The sequence below is a fragment of the Ciconia boyciana genome, chromosome 7 (assembly GCF_034638445.1).
Source record: "Ciconia boyciana chromosome 7, ASM3463844v1, whole genome shotgun sequence".
In the NCBI taxonomy this organism is placed as follows: Eukaryota; Metazoa; Chordata; class Aves; order Ciconiiformes; family Ciconiidae; genus Ciconia; species Ciconia boyciana.
This window is the reverse complement of record NC_132940.1, coordinates 30,721,344-30,735,921: the sequence shown is the minus strand read 5'-3', so window position 1 is coordinate 30,735,921 and position 14,578 is coordinate 30,721,344. Positions and strand designations below refer to the sequence as shown.

General features: G+C 54.0%; 1 protein-coding gene across 5 annotated transcripts in view; it reads left to right on the top strand.

Annotated features, from left to right (window-relative positions):
- CACNA1E (calcium voltage-gated channel subunit alpha1 E) overlaps window positions 1–14,578 on the top strand; it is a 139,520-nt gene that overhangs the window by 112,352 nt on the left and 12,590 nt on the right. For 3 of the 5 annotated variants that reach the window (XR_012043291.1, XM_072866748.1, XM_072866750.1), the window contains 12 exons: window positions 1,530–1,626; window positions 2,779–2,939; window positions 3,372–3,509; window positions 4,096–4,297; window positions 4,496–4,660; window positions 5,090–5,200; window positions 6,206–6,289; window positions 6,375–6,500; window positions 6,702–6,767; window positions 8,760–8,851; window positions 9,300–9,465; window positions 9,649–9,776. Coding sequence is in view for 4 of the 5 variants with exons in the window: in XM_072866748.1 (XP_072722849.1) it covers window positions 1,530–1,626; window positions 2,779–2,939; window positions 3,372–3,509; window positions 4,096–4,297; window positions 4,496–4,660; window positions 5,090–5,200; window positions 6,206–6,289; window positions 6,375–6,500; window positions 6,702–6,767; window positions 8,760–8,851; window positions 9,300–9,465; window positions 9,649–9,776 (1,536 nt within the window). In the remaining variant the exon portion in view is untranslated. Of the gene's footprint in view, window positions 1–1,529; window positions 1,627–2,778; window positions 2,940–3,371; window positions 3,510–4,095; window positions 4,298–4,495; window positions 4,661–5,089; window positions 5,201–6,205; window positions 6,290–6,374; window positions 6,501–6,701; window positions 6,768–8,759; window positions 8,852–9,299; window positions 9,466–9,648; window positions 9,777–12,473; window positions 12,571–14,578 lie in introns of all 5 variants that reach the window. The other 2 variants (XM_072866747.1, XM_072866749.1) reach the window with 2 other exon arrangements.

Here is a 14,578-nt window from a genome sequence, read left to right as displayed (position 1 = left end):
CAGCCATAGACACAGCAAAGTCAGGCTTTCCTCCAGGCGTTATCCAGCTCTATGTCCCAAGTCCGTGTTGGATCCCAAGCAAATCCACAGGTTTCCTGAGGTCTGAAGAGGTCCCTCCTCAGCAGATGTAAACCACTGCAGTTGAGTTGCCCTTGGTGGCACCAGCCCTTGCACCAGCTGAGTGCTGCCCTCAAATCCTCACCCCAGCCCTGAGCTGGATGCCCCAGCCCCAAGTCGGATGCCCCAGCCACTTACCTGGGCCCTGATACTGAGCAGAGCAGGAGACGGGAAGTGCAAAGTGAGTCCCAGGGCTGTTTGTACCGTTGCTTCCCATGCATTTGTGGGGCTGTGCTCCTAGGGAGGACTATTAATTAGTGGTTTTGTTTACATCTCTTAATGATTAAGCCCATTATTGTGCTCCCTGTTGCATTAACCCTCGCAAAGGAGCTGTGTAATTTGGAGCATCTGTTGTTGTAAGTAATTTCCTTGATGTTTTTTGAGGGTGCCTTGTGGATCCAAACTGTGCCACCTTCACCAGGACCTCTCTGCTCCATCTTGGGATCCAGCCCATGGGCTTTAGTTAAAACACAAGAAAAAAACATGGTATTGTGGTTGGGATTAATCATTATATTCAAGAAATGAAGGTCATGAGGGGGCTTTTCTGAATAATTCTGCTGGTAAGCTCTGCCTCCCTCAGCTGACTTGGGGTGGAGGCGAGTGCAGCCCTGAACTGGAGAGGGGAGAGAGGGCTGAGACGTTACATGCATGTGAGATAGAGGACCAGGCTGACCATGTTGGGTAGCACTGATGGAGTAAGGCAGAAAGCTGTAAGAGACAGCCTTTGTGTGAACAAACCAAGCATAGAGCAGGTGCTTCCCTAAGTGAATGTAAGGACCATGAATCTCAAGTTTAAACCAGGTTGGAAAACCCTTTGTGAGACACCTGCACATAGACCCCATTGAGTGCATCTGCCTCATTTTATTATGAATTTCTTGCAACCAGTAGTAATGGTAGAAAACAATTTGCAATGGTGGGGGCCTTTTGCAAGCCCCATCTGCAAATGGTACATGTTTGCAGTAGGGAAGCAAACCTCCTGGCCCTATGAAGCAGCATGGCTTGGGGACATGGGGGAGGACAGCATGCCACAGTGCCCTTCGAGCAGCTGTCCTTGCTCGGGGAGAGCATTGAATTGCCTGCCCCAGCCCTGGCATCGCACTGCTTCCCACAATGAGGGGATTTGTTAAGGTCGCTGCTCCCCAGCAAAGGGGAAAGGTGCTAATCCTGAGGAGGAGAGGGTTGCTTTATTTTTCATCTCTGCCAGCTGTCAGCACGTGTGTTGGAGGAGACTCATGTAGGTGGGCTGAGCACTCAGCAGTCACACGTTTGTGGCCCTCCTGTTCCCATCCTCACACGTGCTGGGGGGAGGGTTGTCAGCAGTTGAAACCCCCAGAGCATCCAGCCTCGGGTCTGCAAGGTTATTGTCTCTCCGTTTCATTTTTGGGTGCCTGTGCCTCCCTCTGACACGGTAGGACCAACAAGGGCCGGGATATCAAGACCATCAAGTCCCTCCGTGTGCTACGGGTCTTGAGGCCCCTGAAAACCATCAAGCGACTGCCCAAGCTGAAGGTAATGATCCCCATCTCCTGCCTTACATCTGTCTTCTCCAGTGCGGACCAGTGGGTGCAGGGACCATGTGCATTGATTTGCTTGTGAGCAATGAACAAGTAGTTTTCAAAGCATTTGCTGTGTTTTAGGAGCCCTGTTTTCAAACACAACACTTTTCGGGCTGCTTCATATCTGGAGGGTGCAATGAGTTATTAAAAGCAAGCCTGGATCTCTGCAAGGTGTCAGAGTTAGTTCCTCTGCCAGGGAAAGTGGGGCTGCAGTGGACTCGAGGCAGCAAAGCCCAGATGCTCTCCTGATAAAATAGGTTGCCCTGGCTTTGGAAGAGCTCAAATCTCTTTCCAAAGTTCATTCCCACTAGAGCAGCTTGCAAACAACTTGGGATTTTGTGTGCTGTGTTGTCATGGTGTTGCACTGGAGGGGGATTTTCCATCTGAATAAAGGGATTATTTATGCAGCGCAGGTAGGATTATGGATTTCCCTACCTTAGCCAATGGGGTATAGAGCCAGAAAGGAGTAAGAGACCAAGGAAGCCCTGAGTTTTTTTCACAAGATGATATCTGGCTGATGGATGAGGCCCAGGGTGGCACCCCAGAGGCATGAGTTTTGACCCCAGCTGTTCTTCCCAATCAGTGGATGGATTAATCCCCTGTCAGTTCATTTCTGGACATCTCTGTCTTCACCATGAAGCAGGGATAAGACATTCTTCTCTTTCTTGAAGTGCTGTGAGAACTAGGGCTGAGAGCACAGCCTGGGGAGGTGCTGCTATTGCAGGCAAATATTCACTCTGCCTTGTTATTCGGGGTGATGCGAAACAAAGATGTGTTTACCAATTGGTCTTGAATGCTGCTAATTGCATCATTGGGGCCATCCCCTGTCTGCTGCCCTGGTTGCAGAGAACATTGGAGGATATAAATATCCATCCCTGATGCTGTCTCAAGGGCTGCTCAGTGTCTGTGTGTGCACTGGGGGGTACTGCAGGTGTTAAACTCGCTAATAAAATAGCCCTTTGCCTGGGAGAAGGCCCAGATCTTTCCTCCTTTCCACCCCAGGAGTGGGAAATGTCTTTCCCCACAGTAGTCTTGAGGAAGGTTTTGGTCCTGCCCTTTGCCAAGGCTGTCAGTTCCCCAAGGTGAGCTATGCCCTCTCCTGCAGGCTGTCTTTGACTGCGTGGTGACTTCCCTCAAGAACGTCTTCAACATCCTCATTGTCTACAAGCTCTTCATGTTCATTTTTGCTGTCATTGCCGTCCAGCTCTTCAAGGGGAAGTTTTTCTACTGCACTGACAGCTCTAAGGACACGGAGAAGGACTGCATGTAGGTGCCCTGTTCAGTAGGTCCGATGCTGCTGACACCTCTGGCAAAGGCAGGGTGCTGGGTAATGTCATCTTTGGGTTCCCAGTTAAGTCCTTGATCATGACTTGCTCTTGGCTGTAGTCTCTTGGGGTGGACAGCATGGGCTGAGCCCTGTCCCCATTGCTGTGTCAGCACTGTGCATCCTTGCATGGGATGCGGGATGCAGAGCCCTGTATTTTGCTCCTGTTCTCTTTTCTCCTCTCTTCCCTTTTGCTTTCCCCTTCTTTCCTTCTCCCAGTTGTTATTCAGCCTCTCCCCATTTCTCCCTCCAGCCCTGCAGGAGGAGAGGTGCCCCCCCCATCGCACACACACCCTACCCCCAGCATTTAAAACCACTGTCTCATAGTCTGGCAGCATAAAAAGCAAGGTCACTGCTCTCTCCCAACCTTGCAGAGGGAACTACGTGGACCATGAGAAGAACAAGATGGAAGTGAAGTGCCGGGAATGGAAACGCCATGAGTTTCACTACGACAATATCATCTGGGCTTTGCTCACCCTGTTCACAGTCTCCACCGGCGAGGGTTGGCCCCAGTGAGTATTCTGCTCCATCCACCCCCCTTGAATTAGGGTGGGCATGTCCCCATTGGGGTGACTGGGTTAATAACTGGCTAGAGCCAGGCAGAACTGAGAGAGGAAACTGCTGGGCAGGGAGGAGGGAGAGGAAGGACGAGAAATTATGTCAGGACAAAAGAGCTTCAGCCGCCATATGAGGCTGGGACCATGGCTGGGCTTATCTTCTTCCTTAGGGAGTGAATGATGGATAATCCTTTCTCCTGTGTGGCTCTGAGGTATATCTTAGCTCAAGTTTAGAGATGACCATAGGACTAGCCCTTTCTTCATGCTCACGTGAGCTTGGGCAATTTTTTTCTCTGTATATGGAACAGTGGAAAATCCATTTTCCATCAGGGGCACAGGCAAAGTACCGTAAAACCACCAGTGTAGCAACTTAGAAGTGTTGTCCTTGTAAAGCAGATTAAGACAGAGGTTTATCTTATCATTGTTATAATTGCGGACAGACTGAGCTGGCTGTACAAAGTGGGTCCCGTGAGAAGTGCCGCGTGATGGCAGTCCTGATGGGCATATCTCTGGTTGCTTTTCTTCACCTGTCTGCCCACAGGGTGCTGCAGCATTCAGTGGACGTGACAGAGGAGGACCGCGGGCCCAGCCGCAGCAACCGCATGGAGATGTCAATTTTTTATGTCGTCTATTTTGTGGTCTTCCCCTTCTTCTTTGTCAACATTTTTGTGGCTCTCATCATCATTACGTTCCAAGAGCAAGGAGACAAAATGATGGAGGAGTGCAGTCTGGAGAAGAACGAGGTACGGTCTGGGGAGGGGGAAAGAGGACATTTCCACGGGTTTTCTGCAGTTCGGGAGCTTGGATCTCCTTAGATGTTGAAAAGGTGAAAGAAACCCGTGAACCACCTGCCTGCCCAGCCCATGAAGGAAAGAAGTGTGGCAGCCACCATCCCCCACGTTACCATCAGCCAGGGTCTGATGCACGTTGTTTTATTCCAGAGGGCCTGTATTGATTTTGCCATCAGCGCCAAGCCCCTCACGCGGTACATGCCCCAGAACCGGCACACCTTCCAGTACCGGGTCTGGCACTTTGTGGTCTCCCCATCCTTTGAGTACACCATCATGGCCATGATAGCACTGAACACCGTGGTGCTGATGATGAAGGTGAGCCAGTCAGAGTAAGCTTGTCCTGTTGGGGCAGTGGGGAGAAGGAGGATCGGTCAGGATGGGACTGGAGGGTATTTTGGTTGTTTCTAGGAGATGCTTTGAAACAGAGTCTGAGCATGTGTTCCCTTGGCATAGTCACTTGAAACACCACATGCCCCAAACTGGAGGCAAGATCTTCCCTAAATGAGATGACCCAAATGATCTGGACCTCTTAACTACTGCAGAAAGATCTGGATTTACTCTGTGCTTCCTTCTTAGAAGGAGTGGCAGCTGTCCGGGGAGAGGGGTGGAGAGGGGAAGGAGGAGATGGTCTTGAGGCACACAGGGCAAGGAACATGGACCACTGCAGGTCTTCCCTGGGACAGTCATCAGCCAAGAGGCTGGCAGGCCCTATCCTGGCTAGCAATGTCTCTCCCTTTCCATCAGTACTACTCTGCTCCATACACCTATGAGCTGGCCCTGAAGTACTTGAACATCGCGTTCACCATGGTGTTTTCCTTGGAGTGCGTCCTCAAGATCATCGCTTTCGGCTTCCTGGTAAGTGGCTGCTCCTGTTCTTGACGAGGGTCTTAATTTGGACTTTGGCAGCACACAGATCACAGAGGGAAGGCGTTAATAATGTGAGGTTGTTGCTATTTATTTTGGGTCCCAGCCTGAGAGCTGCTTTTAGGTTGGAATCACTCCTTTGGTTCTCATTGAACTTCCCACTGTGGGGGAAGCCACACCGATGCTTTACTTTTTGCCTTGTTTCTGCGGTACTCTGGCGCTTGGACCATGTATGTGCTGTGCGGCTGCTCTGCTAAAGCCAACTGCTGCTGCAATCTTGCTGGTGGCTGCAGTCCCTTGTCCCCAGGAGCCACGAGATGCTGGTGCATTGCTGTCCTTGGGCTGTATCAGTTGGACCAGACCTGACCAGCAGTGAGACCTCCCTGCCTAATTCACAGTCCTCAAGTCCCCAGCTGCTCATTTAAGATTTGAAGCCATCGACTGCCTTTTCTTCAGCTACTCTTTGCTGCTTATGAGCAACTCTCAGATTTGCTTTTTTATAATTTCTTTCCCATACTGGGAGATGAGGTCCAGTAGCAAGAGGGTTTCTAGAAACCCTCCCTGCTCCCAGAGGCACCAGCCATGGTCAAGTCCAGTCTTGCACCAGCTGCTGCACAAACAGCAGGGGCTGAGGTGGGTCCAGGTGCCCACGAAGAGGAGGACAAAGCAGCCTCGTGGTTGTGAGGGTTGGCGTGATGAGCTGTTGCAGCCTGACCAGGGCTGGCTGTGGCCGCTTTTCCCACTCCCGTTCACCAGGGCAGCCTGTGGGATGCGTGAGTCATCTCCCAGGAGAAGCTGCTCACTGCAGACACGCTCAGGTCTGCCACCACCTCAGACGCAGGACAGTGCTCCAGACCATAGCTGCATACAAATGGGAGGCAAGGTCTCTGCTGCCTCCATCACCGTTCATGAGCAGCCTTGGCCCGTGGCCCAGCGCCCTTCAGACCTGCCATCCCCAAGCTCAAATCCATGTTCCCCCTCTCCTTCCTTTTGCAGAATTATTTCCGGGACACCTGGAACATTTTTGACTTTATCACCGTCATCGGCAGCATTACAGAGATCATCCTGACGGACACCAAGGTGAAGCAGGGGCTGGGAGCAGCGGGGTGAACTGCTGCGGGGTGGGGGGCTCCCACCTCCCTCTGACCTTCTCATCTCCTCCCAGCTGGTGAACACCAGCAGCTTCAACATGAGCTTCCTGAAGCTTTTCCGGGCTGCTCGGCTCATCAAGCTGCTGCGCCAGGGTTACACCATCCGCATCCTGCTCTGGACCTTCGTGCAGTCCTTCAAGGTAAGTCACATGTGCCCTGCTCTCCTCCCAGGCTGTGGTGCTGGGGTGCTGCTCCCAAATGCAGGCTGTTCCTGAGGCCTTGCTGACTTGTTGGTTTGTAGGAGAGATGGATCGGCACAGCTTGCCTGCTCGCTGTGCTTTTTGTACTCCTCTGGAGCTGGACCTCTGCTAAATGAGATGACTCATGTGCTTCTCTTGCAGGCCCTCCCCTACGTCTGCCTCTTGATCGCCATGCTTTTCTTCATCTACGCAATCATTGGGATGCAGGTAAGCACAGACACCTCTGTGTGCATCCCTCTGGTGCGGACAGGCTGGACCAGCATGTCCTCAGTGTTATGCACAGCAGCCAGCCTTGTGCCTGCCTGTCATTGCTTCACTCGGTCATGGTCTCTGGGAAGGTCCCAAGGGTGGAACAGCTTGTTTGGGAGCTGCAGAGCTGCATACCTGGGGGGAGCTGCCACAAGCTTCTTCAGTCAAGCTCTACAGCTGCCTTCCCTACTTGTACCCATGGAGACATGGCCGTGGGGACTCAGCTGGGCATCCTGTGCGGCAGCTACTTTCAAATCGCCACCCCTTCGTTTCATAGGCACTTCAATTTTAGAAATGACACCCCATCTCCAACTCCCTAGCAGCCCCCAGAGATTGATTTCATGCCTGAGGGACCTGGTGAGCAGCATTCTGCCTTTCCCATCTGAACGGCTGGATCACGGCGGTGATCCCTGCAGCCCGCCATCCACCTCGTCCCTCTGCAGAGGGATGGTCTGATGGTCTGCTTGGGCTTTTGTGCTTAGGGACCAGTGATGACCTACCAGAGGGGTGGGAGGTCTGCAGAGCATGGGAAGACGTGAGCTTTCCAGGCTCCAGCTGGTAAATAAGAAGCATGTGAGCTAAAACCCTCAGCTCCACATGTGCCGCGGGGCTGGCTCAGTTCTGCGGTGACTAAATCCCAAGCTGAAGATCTGACAAAGCATCTTCGACGACAAACGCTCAGGATCTGGAGCCACCTGATGAGCGAGCCACCACAGTAGCCAACGCCATTGTGCCAGTGTGCGCTGCCAGGACGGGCAGGTTTTGGGGAGGCAGCGGGCAGCATGGTGGCCTCCTGCTTGGGCTGCTTGGCAGCACTGGTGTTTAGTCTCTTCCACCCCTTCTCCCACCCCGAGAGTCGCGTGGCTGGTTTTGGCCGCTCTGTCCTACACATCTCTGCATTTGCTCCAGGTGTTCTCCACGCTAAACAACCGCCATCTGACTCAGCCCCCCTCCCTGCTGTGTGGTAGTATTTGATTTATTTTATTTTTTTTTAACACCATTGTGAACAAATCCCCAAGCAGTAAAGTCTGTGGGCGTTATTTGAGCAAAATAGCTGGAGGCAGAAAATATTCTACAATTGCACATTCCAAAAAACCTGTACAGGGAAAAAAATACTCTGCAGTTAGTGTATTTTTAGGTTCACGGAAAATTGAATAAATATTTAACAGTAATAACAGCACATTTTTCCTATTTGAGGCACTTTACGAATGTTTGTTATGTCCTACCATGGCCTTGGCTGTGGGTCATTATTAGGATATTGTCCACGTCTGGGGCTTCGTTGCCTCTTTTGGCCCTGGGGATGGTAGTCCTCGCTGTCTGGCTGTCCGCGGTGGGTTAGCAATCAGTCTGTCCCTCCCTCACTGAGCCCTTCACCACCCTGTTTGCACTGCTGTGCCCAACCCTGGCATCACGGACTGTTTCCTCACCAAGGGAAAAGCTCCTGGGAGTTTCCAGGACCATGACCCAGCACCCACCCAGGGTGCTGCAACTCGTCCCTGCGCCTCCAGCACACTCGGGACTGCTGGGTGCCGTGTGGTGCTTGGATGCTGCCCATAGCAGAGCAGAGGGATGGATGTGGAGCAGTTGGACTCGGTCGATCCCAGGTTGTCTGTGCTCCTGTTTCCATGGCAGCTTGGCCTCTCGCAGCCTTTGCCACCCACCACAAATCCCTGCTGAGGAGAGGAGAGTCTCCTGCCCTGATGGCTGCTCAGCACCAGCTCCTCAGCATGTGGGCTGTGCACCGGCATACGTTGCTGGGGTGCTTTTCACACAGAGAGGGTGGATGTCGGCTGCTTTGGGGGCCAGCTGCCCTGAGGGTGATGGACCTGGGGCAGGATCGGTCCCTGCAGCACAGGGGTGTGTGCCCATGAGCCAAGGTGAACATGCAGCCAATTCCCCAGCCGACAAGCTCTTACCTGAATAACTGAGCCCTTTTTCTCCCTCCTGTAGGTTTTCGGCAATATCAAACTAGATGAGGAAAGCCACATTAACCGGCACAACAACTTTCGTAGCTTCCTGGGCTCCCTCATGCTCCTCTTCAGGTAAGCAACCATAGAAAACTCCTTTGGCAGTGTTTTTGGGTATAGGCGTGCCAGGAGCCGGGCTGGGCAGGTTCTCACTGCAGGCGGTTTGGTGGAGGTCAGCTTTCGGTGCTAGAGAGCAGCTGGGCAACACATGGCCACAGGAGCTCAGGAACTCCCTTTTTTTTTACCCTGCCCCAAAAAGAACGGCTGTCTCCCAGCTCTTTGGATGGGCTGGCTGGGAGGAGTTGCCCCCACGTGCCAGGAGCTACACCCTGGCATGACTGTGCTCATATGGGTCCAGCTCAGTTGCTGCTGAACCCAGTGCCTCGCTCCTCTGCACGACGGAGGTGTGCTTAATTCGGGTAGGGGGTTGCACAGCTTCCTGTGAGGCTTCTCCTGGGGGCATCCTGCCGTGGATCCATCCTGTGCCACCACGAGCTGCTGAGCACAGCTGTGTTGGGCGCAGGAGTGCCACGGGAGAGGCATGGCAGGAGATCATGCTGTCCTGCCTGGAGGGCAAAGGCTGCGAGCCAGACACGACAGCGACGTCCGGGCAGAACGAGAACGAGCGCTGTGGCACTGACCTGGCCTATGTTTACTTCGTCTCCTTCATCTTCTTCTGCTCTTTCCTGGTGAGTTCCTCCCCCCTGAGAGCCCTGGGGGTCCCTCTCATCAGCCCCCAACCTGCACCCCCTCCATAGTGTCATCTGCCATCTTCCATTCTCCTACGATTACCCTTCCTTCTCTCTCCCTTCCCTTCTCTGCTCCCTCTCCCTCCACTTTCCTTTCTCTCTGCCTTTTTCCCTTTCACTTAGATGCTCAACCTGTTCGTGGCAGTCATCATGGACAATTTTGAATACCTGACTCGGGATTCCTCCATCCTGGGGCCTCACCATCTAGATGAGTTTGTCCGGATCTGGGCAGAGTATGACAGAGCAGCATGGTATGTAGTCAGCTCCTTCTCTCCCGAGCAACCTCTCAGAGCTGGTTTTAAACAGGCATCTCTGTGTTCTGCTGTTGGAAACCAGCTGCGATGCCTTGGATGGTCACGAAAGGGCTGCTCTCATTTGCAGTCATTACGAGGGCAGCAGCCGGTTCCTACAATGCCTGATGGCACGGGCGTCTTGAGTGATGTTCACGGTTTGCCATGGTGTTTATCCTGAGCACTGGAGGTTCCTGGTCTTCCTCTCCTCCCCAGCCAGTGAGCAGGTCCTTCTCAGCCTCCTTCCCTGTCCCCGTGTGCCAGCTGTATGCCTCTGCCCTGAGAATGGCTCCATCGCCTGGTCCCCAGCACCCAGAGCTCCCTGTCAGAGCAGGGCTGAGCATGTCTCCGTGGGGAGACACCAGGGGTCTGCTGGGCTCCTGCCAAGTCACCCATGGAGGACCTTGTTTGGAGTGTGTTTGATGGGCTTGGGGAATTGTGTTTCTATGCTGGCCAGCCCGCTCACCCCTCTAGAGATGGGAGGACTTTGTTTCCTGCACTCATGCCTTTGCTGATGAGGACCCCAGTGAACAGGGCTCCAGTTTGCAGGCAGCAGCCTGTTCCCAGCAATGGGATGGGTTCACAGCCACCATATATACCCTGGGCAGCCGGGCTTTGGCTCTGCTCCCACTGCTGCTGCAGAGGAGCTGCTCTCCACCACTCCTCCCAGCATGGTCTGGAGCATCCCTAGGGCAGTGTGGAGCCCTCGGCAGCTCTGGGAGCATGTTTACCCTCCACTCATTCCCACCTCCACGAGGGTGTCTTGTGTGGCCCCTTCCTCCCTCCGCCCAGCCCAGGAACAGCCTCTTTGGAGCCATGACCCAGTAGTGCTGTGCTGGGGACCGTGGGCCATCTTGTCTTGAGAGCCCTTGGCAGCTACACACACTCCCTTTGGAGACTCAATCTCCACTGCTGATGTCCTGCCCCTCAAGAGACCAGCTCCAGCCAAAATATTTTTTTATGCCTAATTCATCAGCTCCTGGCATGGTTTCCTGAACCATTTCTGTCCAACCATGTGCAGCTCAGTGCTGGCCAGATTCCTCCCCACATGGCCTCCTCCAGCACCCTTGCTGCTATGCAAGGCCCCTGTGAGCAGGTGGGTTTGCTTGTTAGTGGGCAACTGTGCCTTGTGCAAGGGGGAGAGGTCAGCATGGGTGAGTAGATGTCCTGATGGACAACTAGAGAAGGGAGAGGAGGTGAGAGCAGTGAAACGCCCAGCTGCTCGGTGTGGGGCTTCTCACCCATAGCTTTTGGGAAGCGTTTCTTCACACCAGGCGCTTCATTCACTCTCATCTGCCGTGTTGGTGGCCTGGGTCTCCAGGACAGTCACTGAAAAAGTGCCTGAGCTGTTCTATCGATGCCATGCACCCCTCTGATTTCTGAGCAAGCCGTGCTCTTTCGTCACCATATGTAGCCAGTGGTTAGGGGACACGCACAGGAGCTGGTGGTGCTGGGCCCGTGGGGCAGCCCTGGCTCCCATTGCTGGGTGAGGAACGGGTGAGTACATCCAAATGGGTCCCACCACCTGAGTAGGGCAGCAGTTCTGCATCCTGACACTGACACCATCACATGAAGGTCTCGCTGGGAGACTGCCCAGGACCAGGGGGGCTCAGGGATGGGTTTTGCCCAGATGGTTGGGTTAGCTCTGGCCAGCGATGGAGAGGGGATGGGAGAATAGCAAGGAGAAACCAGAGGCAAAGGCGTCGGGTAGGAATGTAACACTGATCTTTGCCTCCTCATGCGGTTTCCCTCCAAGCTTGTCTAAGGATGCCCAGGAGGCTGCAGCACGCTGCACCTCAGCACTTCCATCCCACACGGTCCTGCTTCCCGAAGGGCTCTGCTCTGGAGTGGAGTGGGGAGCTCAGCATCTGATGGCCCCTGCACCCTCTCCTGCCAGCTCTCTGCCTCGATGGCTTCATTATTTCAGTCGGTGCAGGAGGGATACAGGCCGTATCCTGCGATGGCTGCACCCAGGTGTGGGGAGATGTGCTTCTATGGGTGAGAAGGGGTGTGTGTATGGGAGGGTTTGCTTCTAATAATGTGTACCCCTGGCAGAGTGTGGTCTGGTGGTCAGAGCACAGGATTGGACCACGAGAGACCTAGGTGCTAGTGCCAGAGCCACCAGTCACCAGCTGGTCACATTATCTCTCCCCGTCTCAGGTTCCCCAGATATTGGAGATAGAAGTGACTCAGCTGCCAACCTCTTTGGGACCTTGTGAGGACCAGAGAGTTGGCTGTGCAAGGGCAGGCTCTCTGGTGGTATGATGGGACACAACTCCATCAAAAGGGCTCGTGGCGGCTAGAACCCAACCAAGCTGCAGTCTCACCCCATCTAAAATCCCAGCCCTCTCCCACCAGGCGTAGGCAGCCAGAGGCATGATGAGGAAGGGTGACGGGGTGGTGTTCACTGCTAAGACTGTCCTTCTCCAGGGTCAAGGTGGTTCAGTGTGAGGAGGTATGAGCTGACCCATGGTGGATAAGTCAGTAGCTGGTGCTCACAGCTTTCCCCTCTCTGGGTCTGACAGAGCCAGAAGGAGAAGAGCTGTGCACCCCTGGGGGTCTTGCCCCACAGATGGCCCCAGCATCCCCCCATTAAGCTCTCCATCCTCCCCTCCACCCTCTCAGTGTCCTATTAACCCACCTGTGCTTCCTTTGCAGCGGCAGGATCTCGTATAAGGATATGTACAAATTAGTACGGGTGATCTCGCCTCCTCTGGGCCTAGGAGAGAACTGCCCCTACAGGGTGGCGTGCAAGGTTTGCCTCCCAGTCCTCCGCCACAACCTGGCCACGGGACACACCATCCACCCCTCCTTCCCCCCGCTCCACCGCCACCGCGCCTCCCGAGGGAACCCTGACGTTGCTTTCCTTAGAGTTTAAAGAGGTCCGCGGCCTCCCAGAGCCAGCAGCTGTCCTCCTTGAGGGGAGGCATGAGTGGGGCCGGGGGGGCTCAGAGCCTTCTGGGGTGGGTTTCGACAAATTGCGTCCCCCAGCCAGCCCCCCACCCCGGCTCTGTTGGTGCAGAGAGCCCCTGAAAGGTGCCGGGCCAAATGCCACCATCCCTGCTTGGCTTCTCAAAGTGTCCTCACACAGGAGCAGGAGGTTTTTTTGGGTTCAGATATGGTTTACTCCTGGGGAGGGAAGGGGGAGCAAAGGCAGGAGGATGTTGGGGACTTTGCCGTTGTTTTGGAGAGTGAGGACTGGGGGTAGGATGGGGAGGCCAGGGTGATCCCTAATTTTGGGGGATGCCATGCCATGCCCAACAGACCTTCTGCAAGCGTGGCACTCGGAGGACACACGACCACCTCTCTGGGGAGCAGGACTCTTGCTAGTCTTGCCCTTGGCTTGCCAGACCTGCTGGGAGGAGGTGGCACCTGAGCACATCTCTGGAGCTCAACAGCTCCTCTCCCTCTGCTTGGACTGAGCTCGCAGCTGCTGGCCATGAGTCCATGGCAGCGGTTTGGCCTCACTGTGTATCTCTGACTTGTACATTTTTTTAAAAAAAATATTTTCGGGTGACAGTTGAGCAAAATCCTGCACCTGCCATCTTCTCTGAAGTGCCACGACACCCATGCCTGTGTTCATGGCACAAAAGGATGAACCACAGAGCTCACTCTTCCCTCTGCATCCCTTGCAGCATCTGAGGAGATGTACAAAGGAAGCTCAGATGCCCCCAGCCTGTGATCTTGGCTCTGCAGGGGAAGAGGGTTCCTCAGCGTGGCGTGTTGTAGCTGCCGCATCCTCCCTGCCACATCAGAAATGCTTCTTCCAGCCAGCATCCCTGGAGCGGGTCTATCACCCTCCATAGCTGGTCATGGGGATGATGCACACGTTTGAAATCTTGAAGTAGACCACCATAAGTAAAGCAGAGCAAGCGAGACAAGACTTGGACTCGGTCATCTCATTTATGAAGAGGTGTTTAGGGACAGGAGATTTCTTGCAAGAATCTCAGATGGCTCATCTGTTCAAGGAGGGGCTCCTTGCAGTCTTTCCACTCTGGTGCATGCCTGCAAAGGATGGCGGCTTTGCTGAGGGCACTTGCTCAGGTCCCTGCAGAGAGAAGACACCTTCAGGAGGAATTCCTAGTCTTTCTCATTTGACATCAGGGCTTCACTAGCAAACGCTGCTCTCCTAAGCTGGATCACCTGGTGCTCAGAAGGGTACCTGTACTGCTTTCTGGGAAGAGGGAGCTCTGCAGCAGCCTGGGCTTTCTGCTGACTCGAGAGCAGCGAAGGTGGATAGATTCAAGGGGGGATGGAGGCAGAGAGAGTGAGACCAGCTTCTGCTGTCATGTGAGGGAGACCATCCCCATCTCTTCCTTGTGTTACCTCGGTCTCCTCCTCCCTGTCCATGGGGTATTTCGAGGACATGAGAGTTTTTCAGGGATTCCTACTGCCCTGGAACAATTCCCAAAAGGCAACTGATGAAGAAAGAAAACTCATGGGGTCGTTGCATCTCGCCACCATGGTCCAGATCCCAAAATGCCAATCCAACCTGTTCACCTTTCAGTTTGGTGAGCCTGCCCTGAACATCACAGTGCACAGGTTCACCTTCCTGGAGCCCACACCCCTATCCTGCCAGGAACTGCGACAACAATGGCTTGCAGAAACAACCACCAACGGGTTTGTGGAATGGTGGACAGCCTGCTCTGGAAAAGATGGTTCTTGGGCAAGTTCAGGATGCAGCACAGTGGTTCAGCATCATATGGAAGCATGTCTGTTAGGCCATCTGCAGGTGGGCTAACAAAGGGGCATTGATGCAGGAA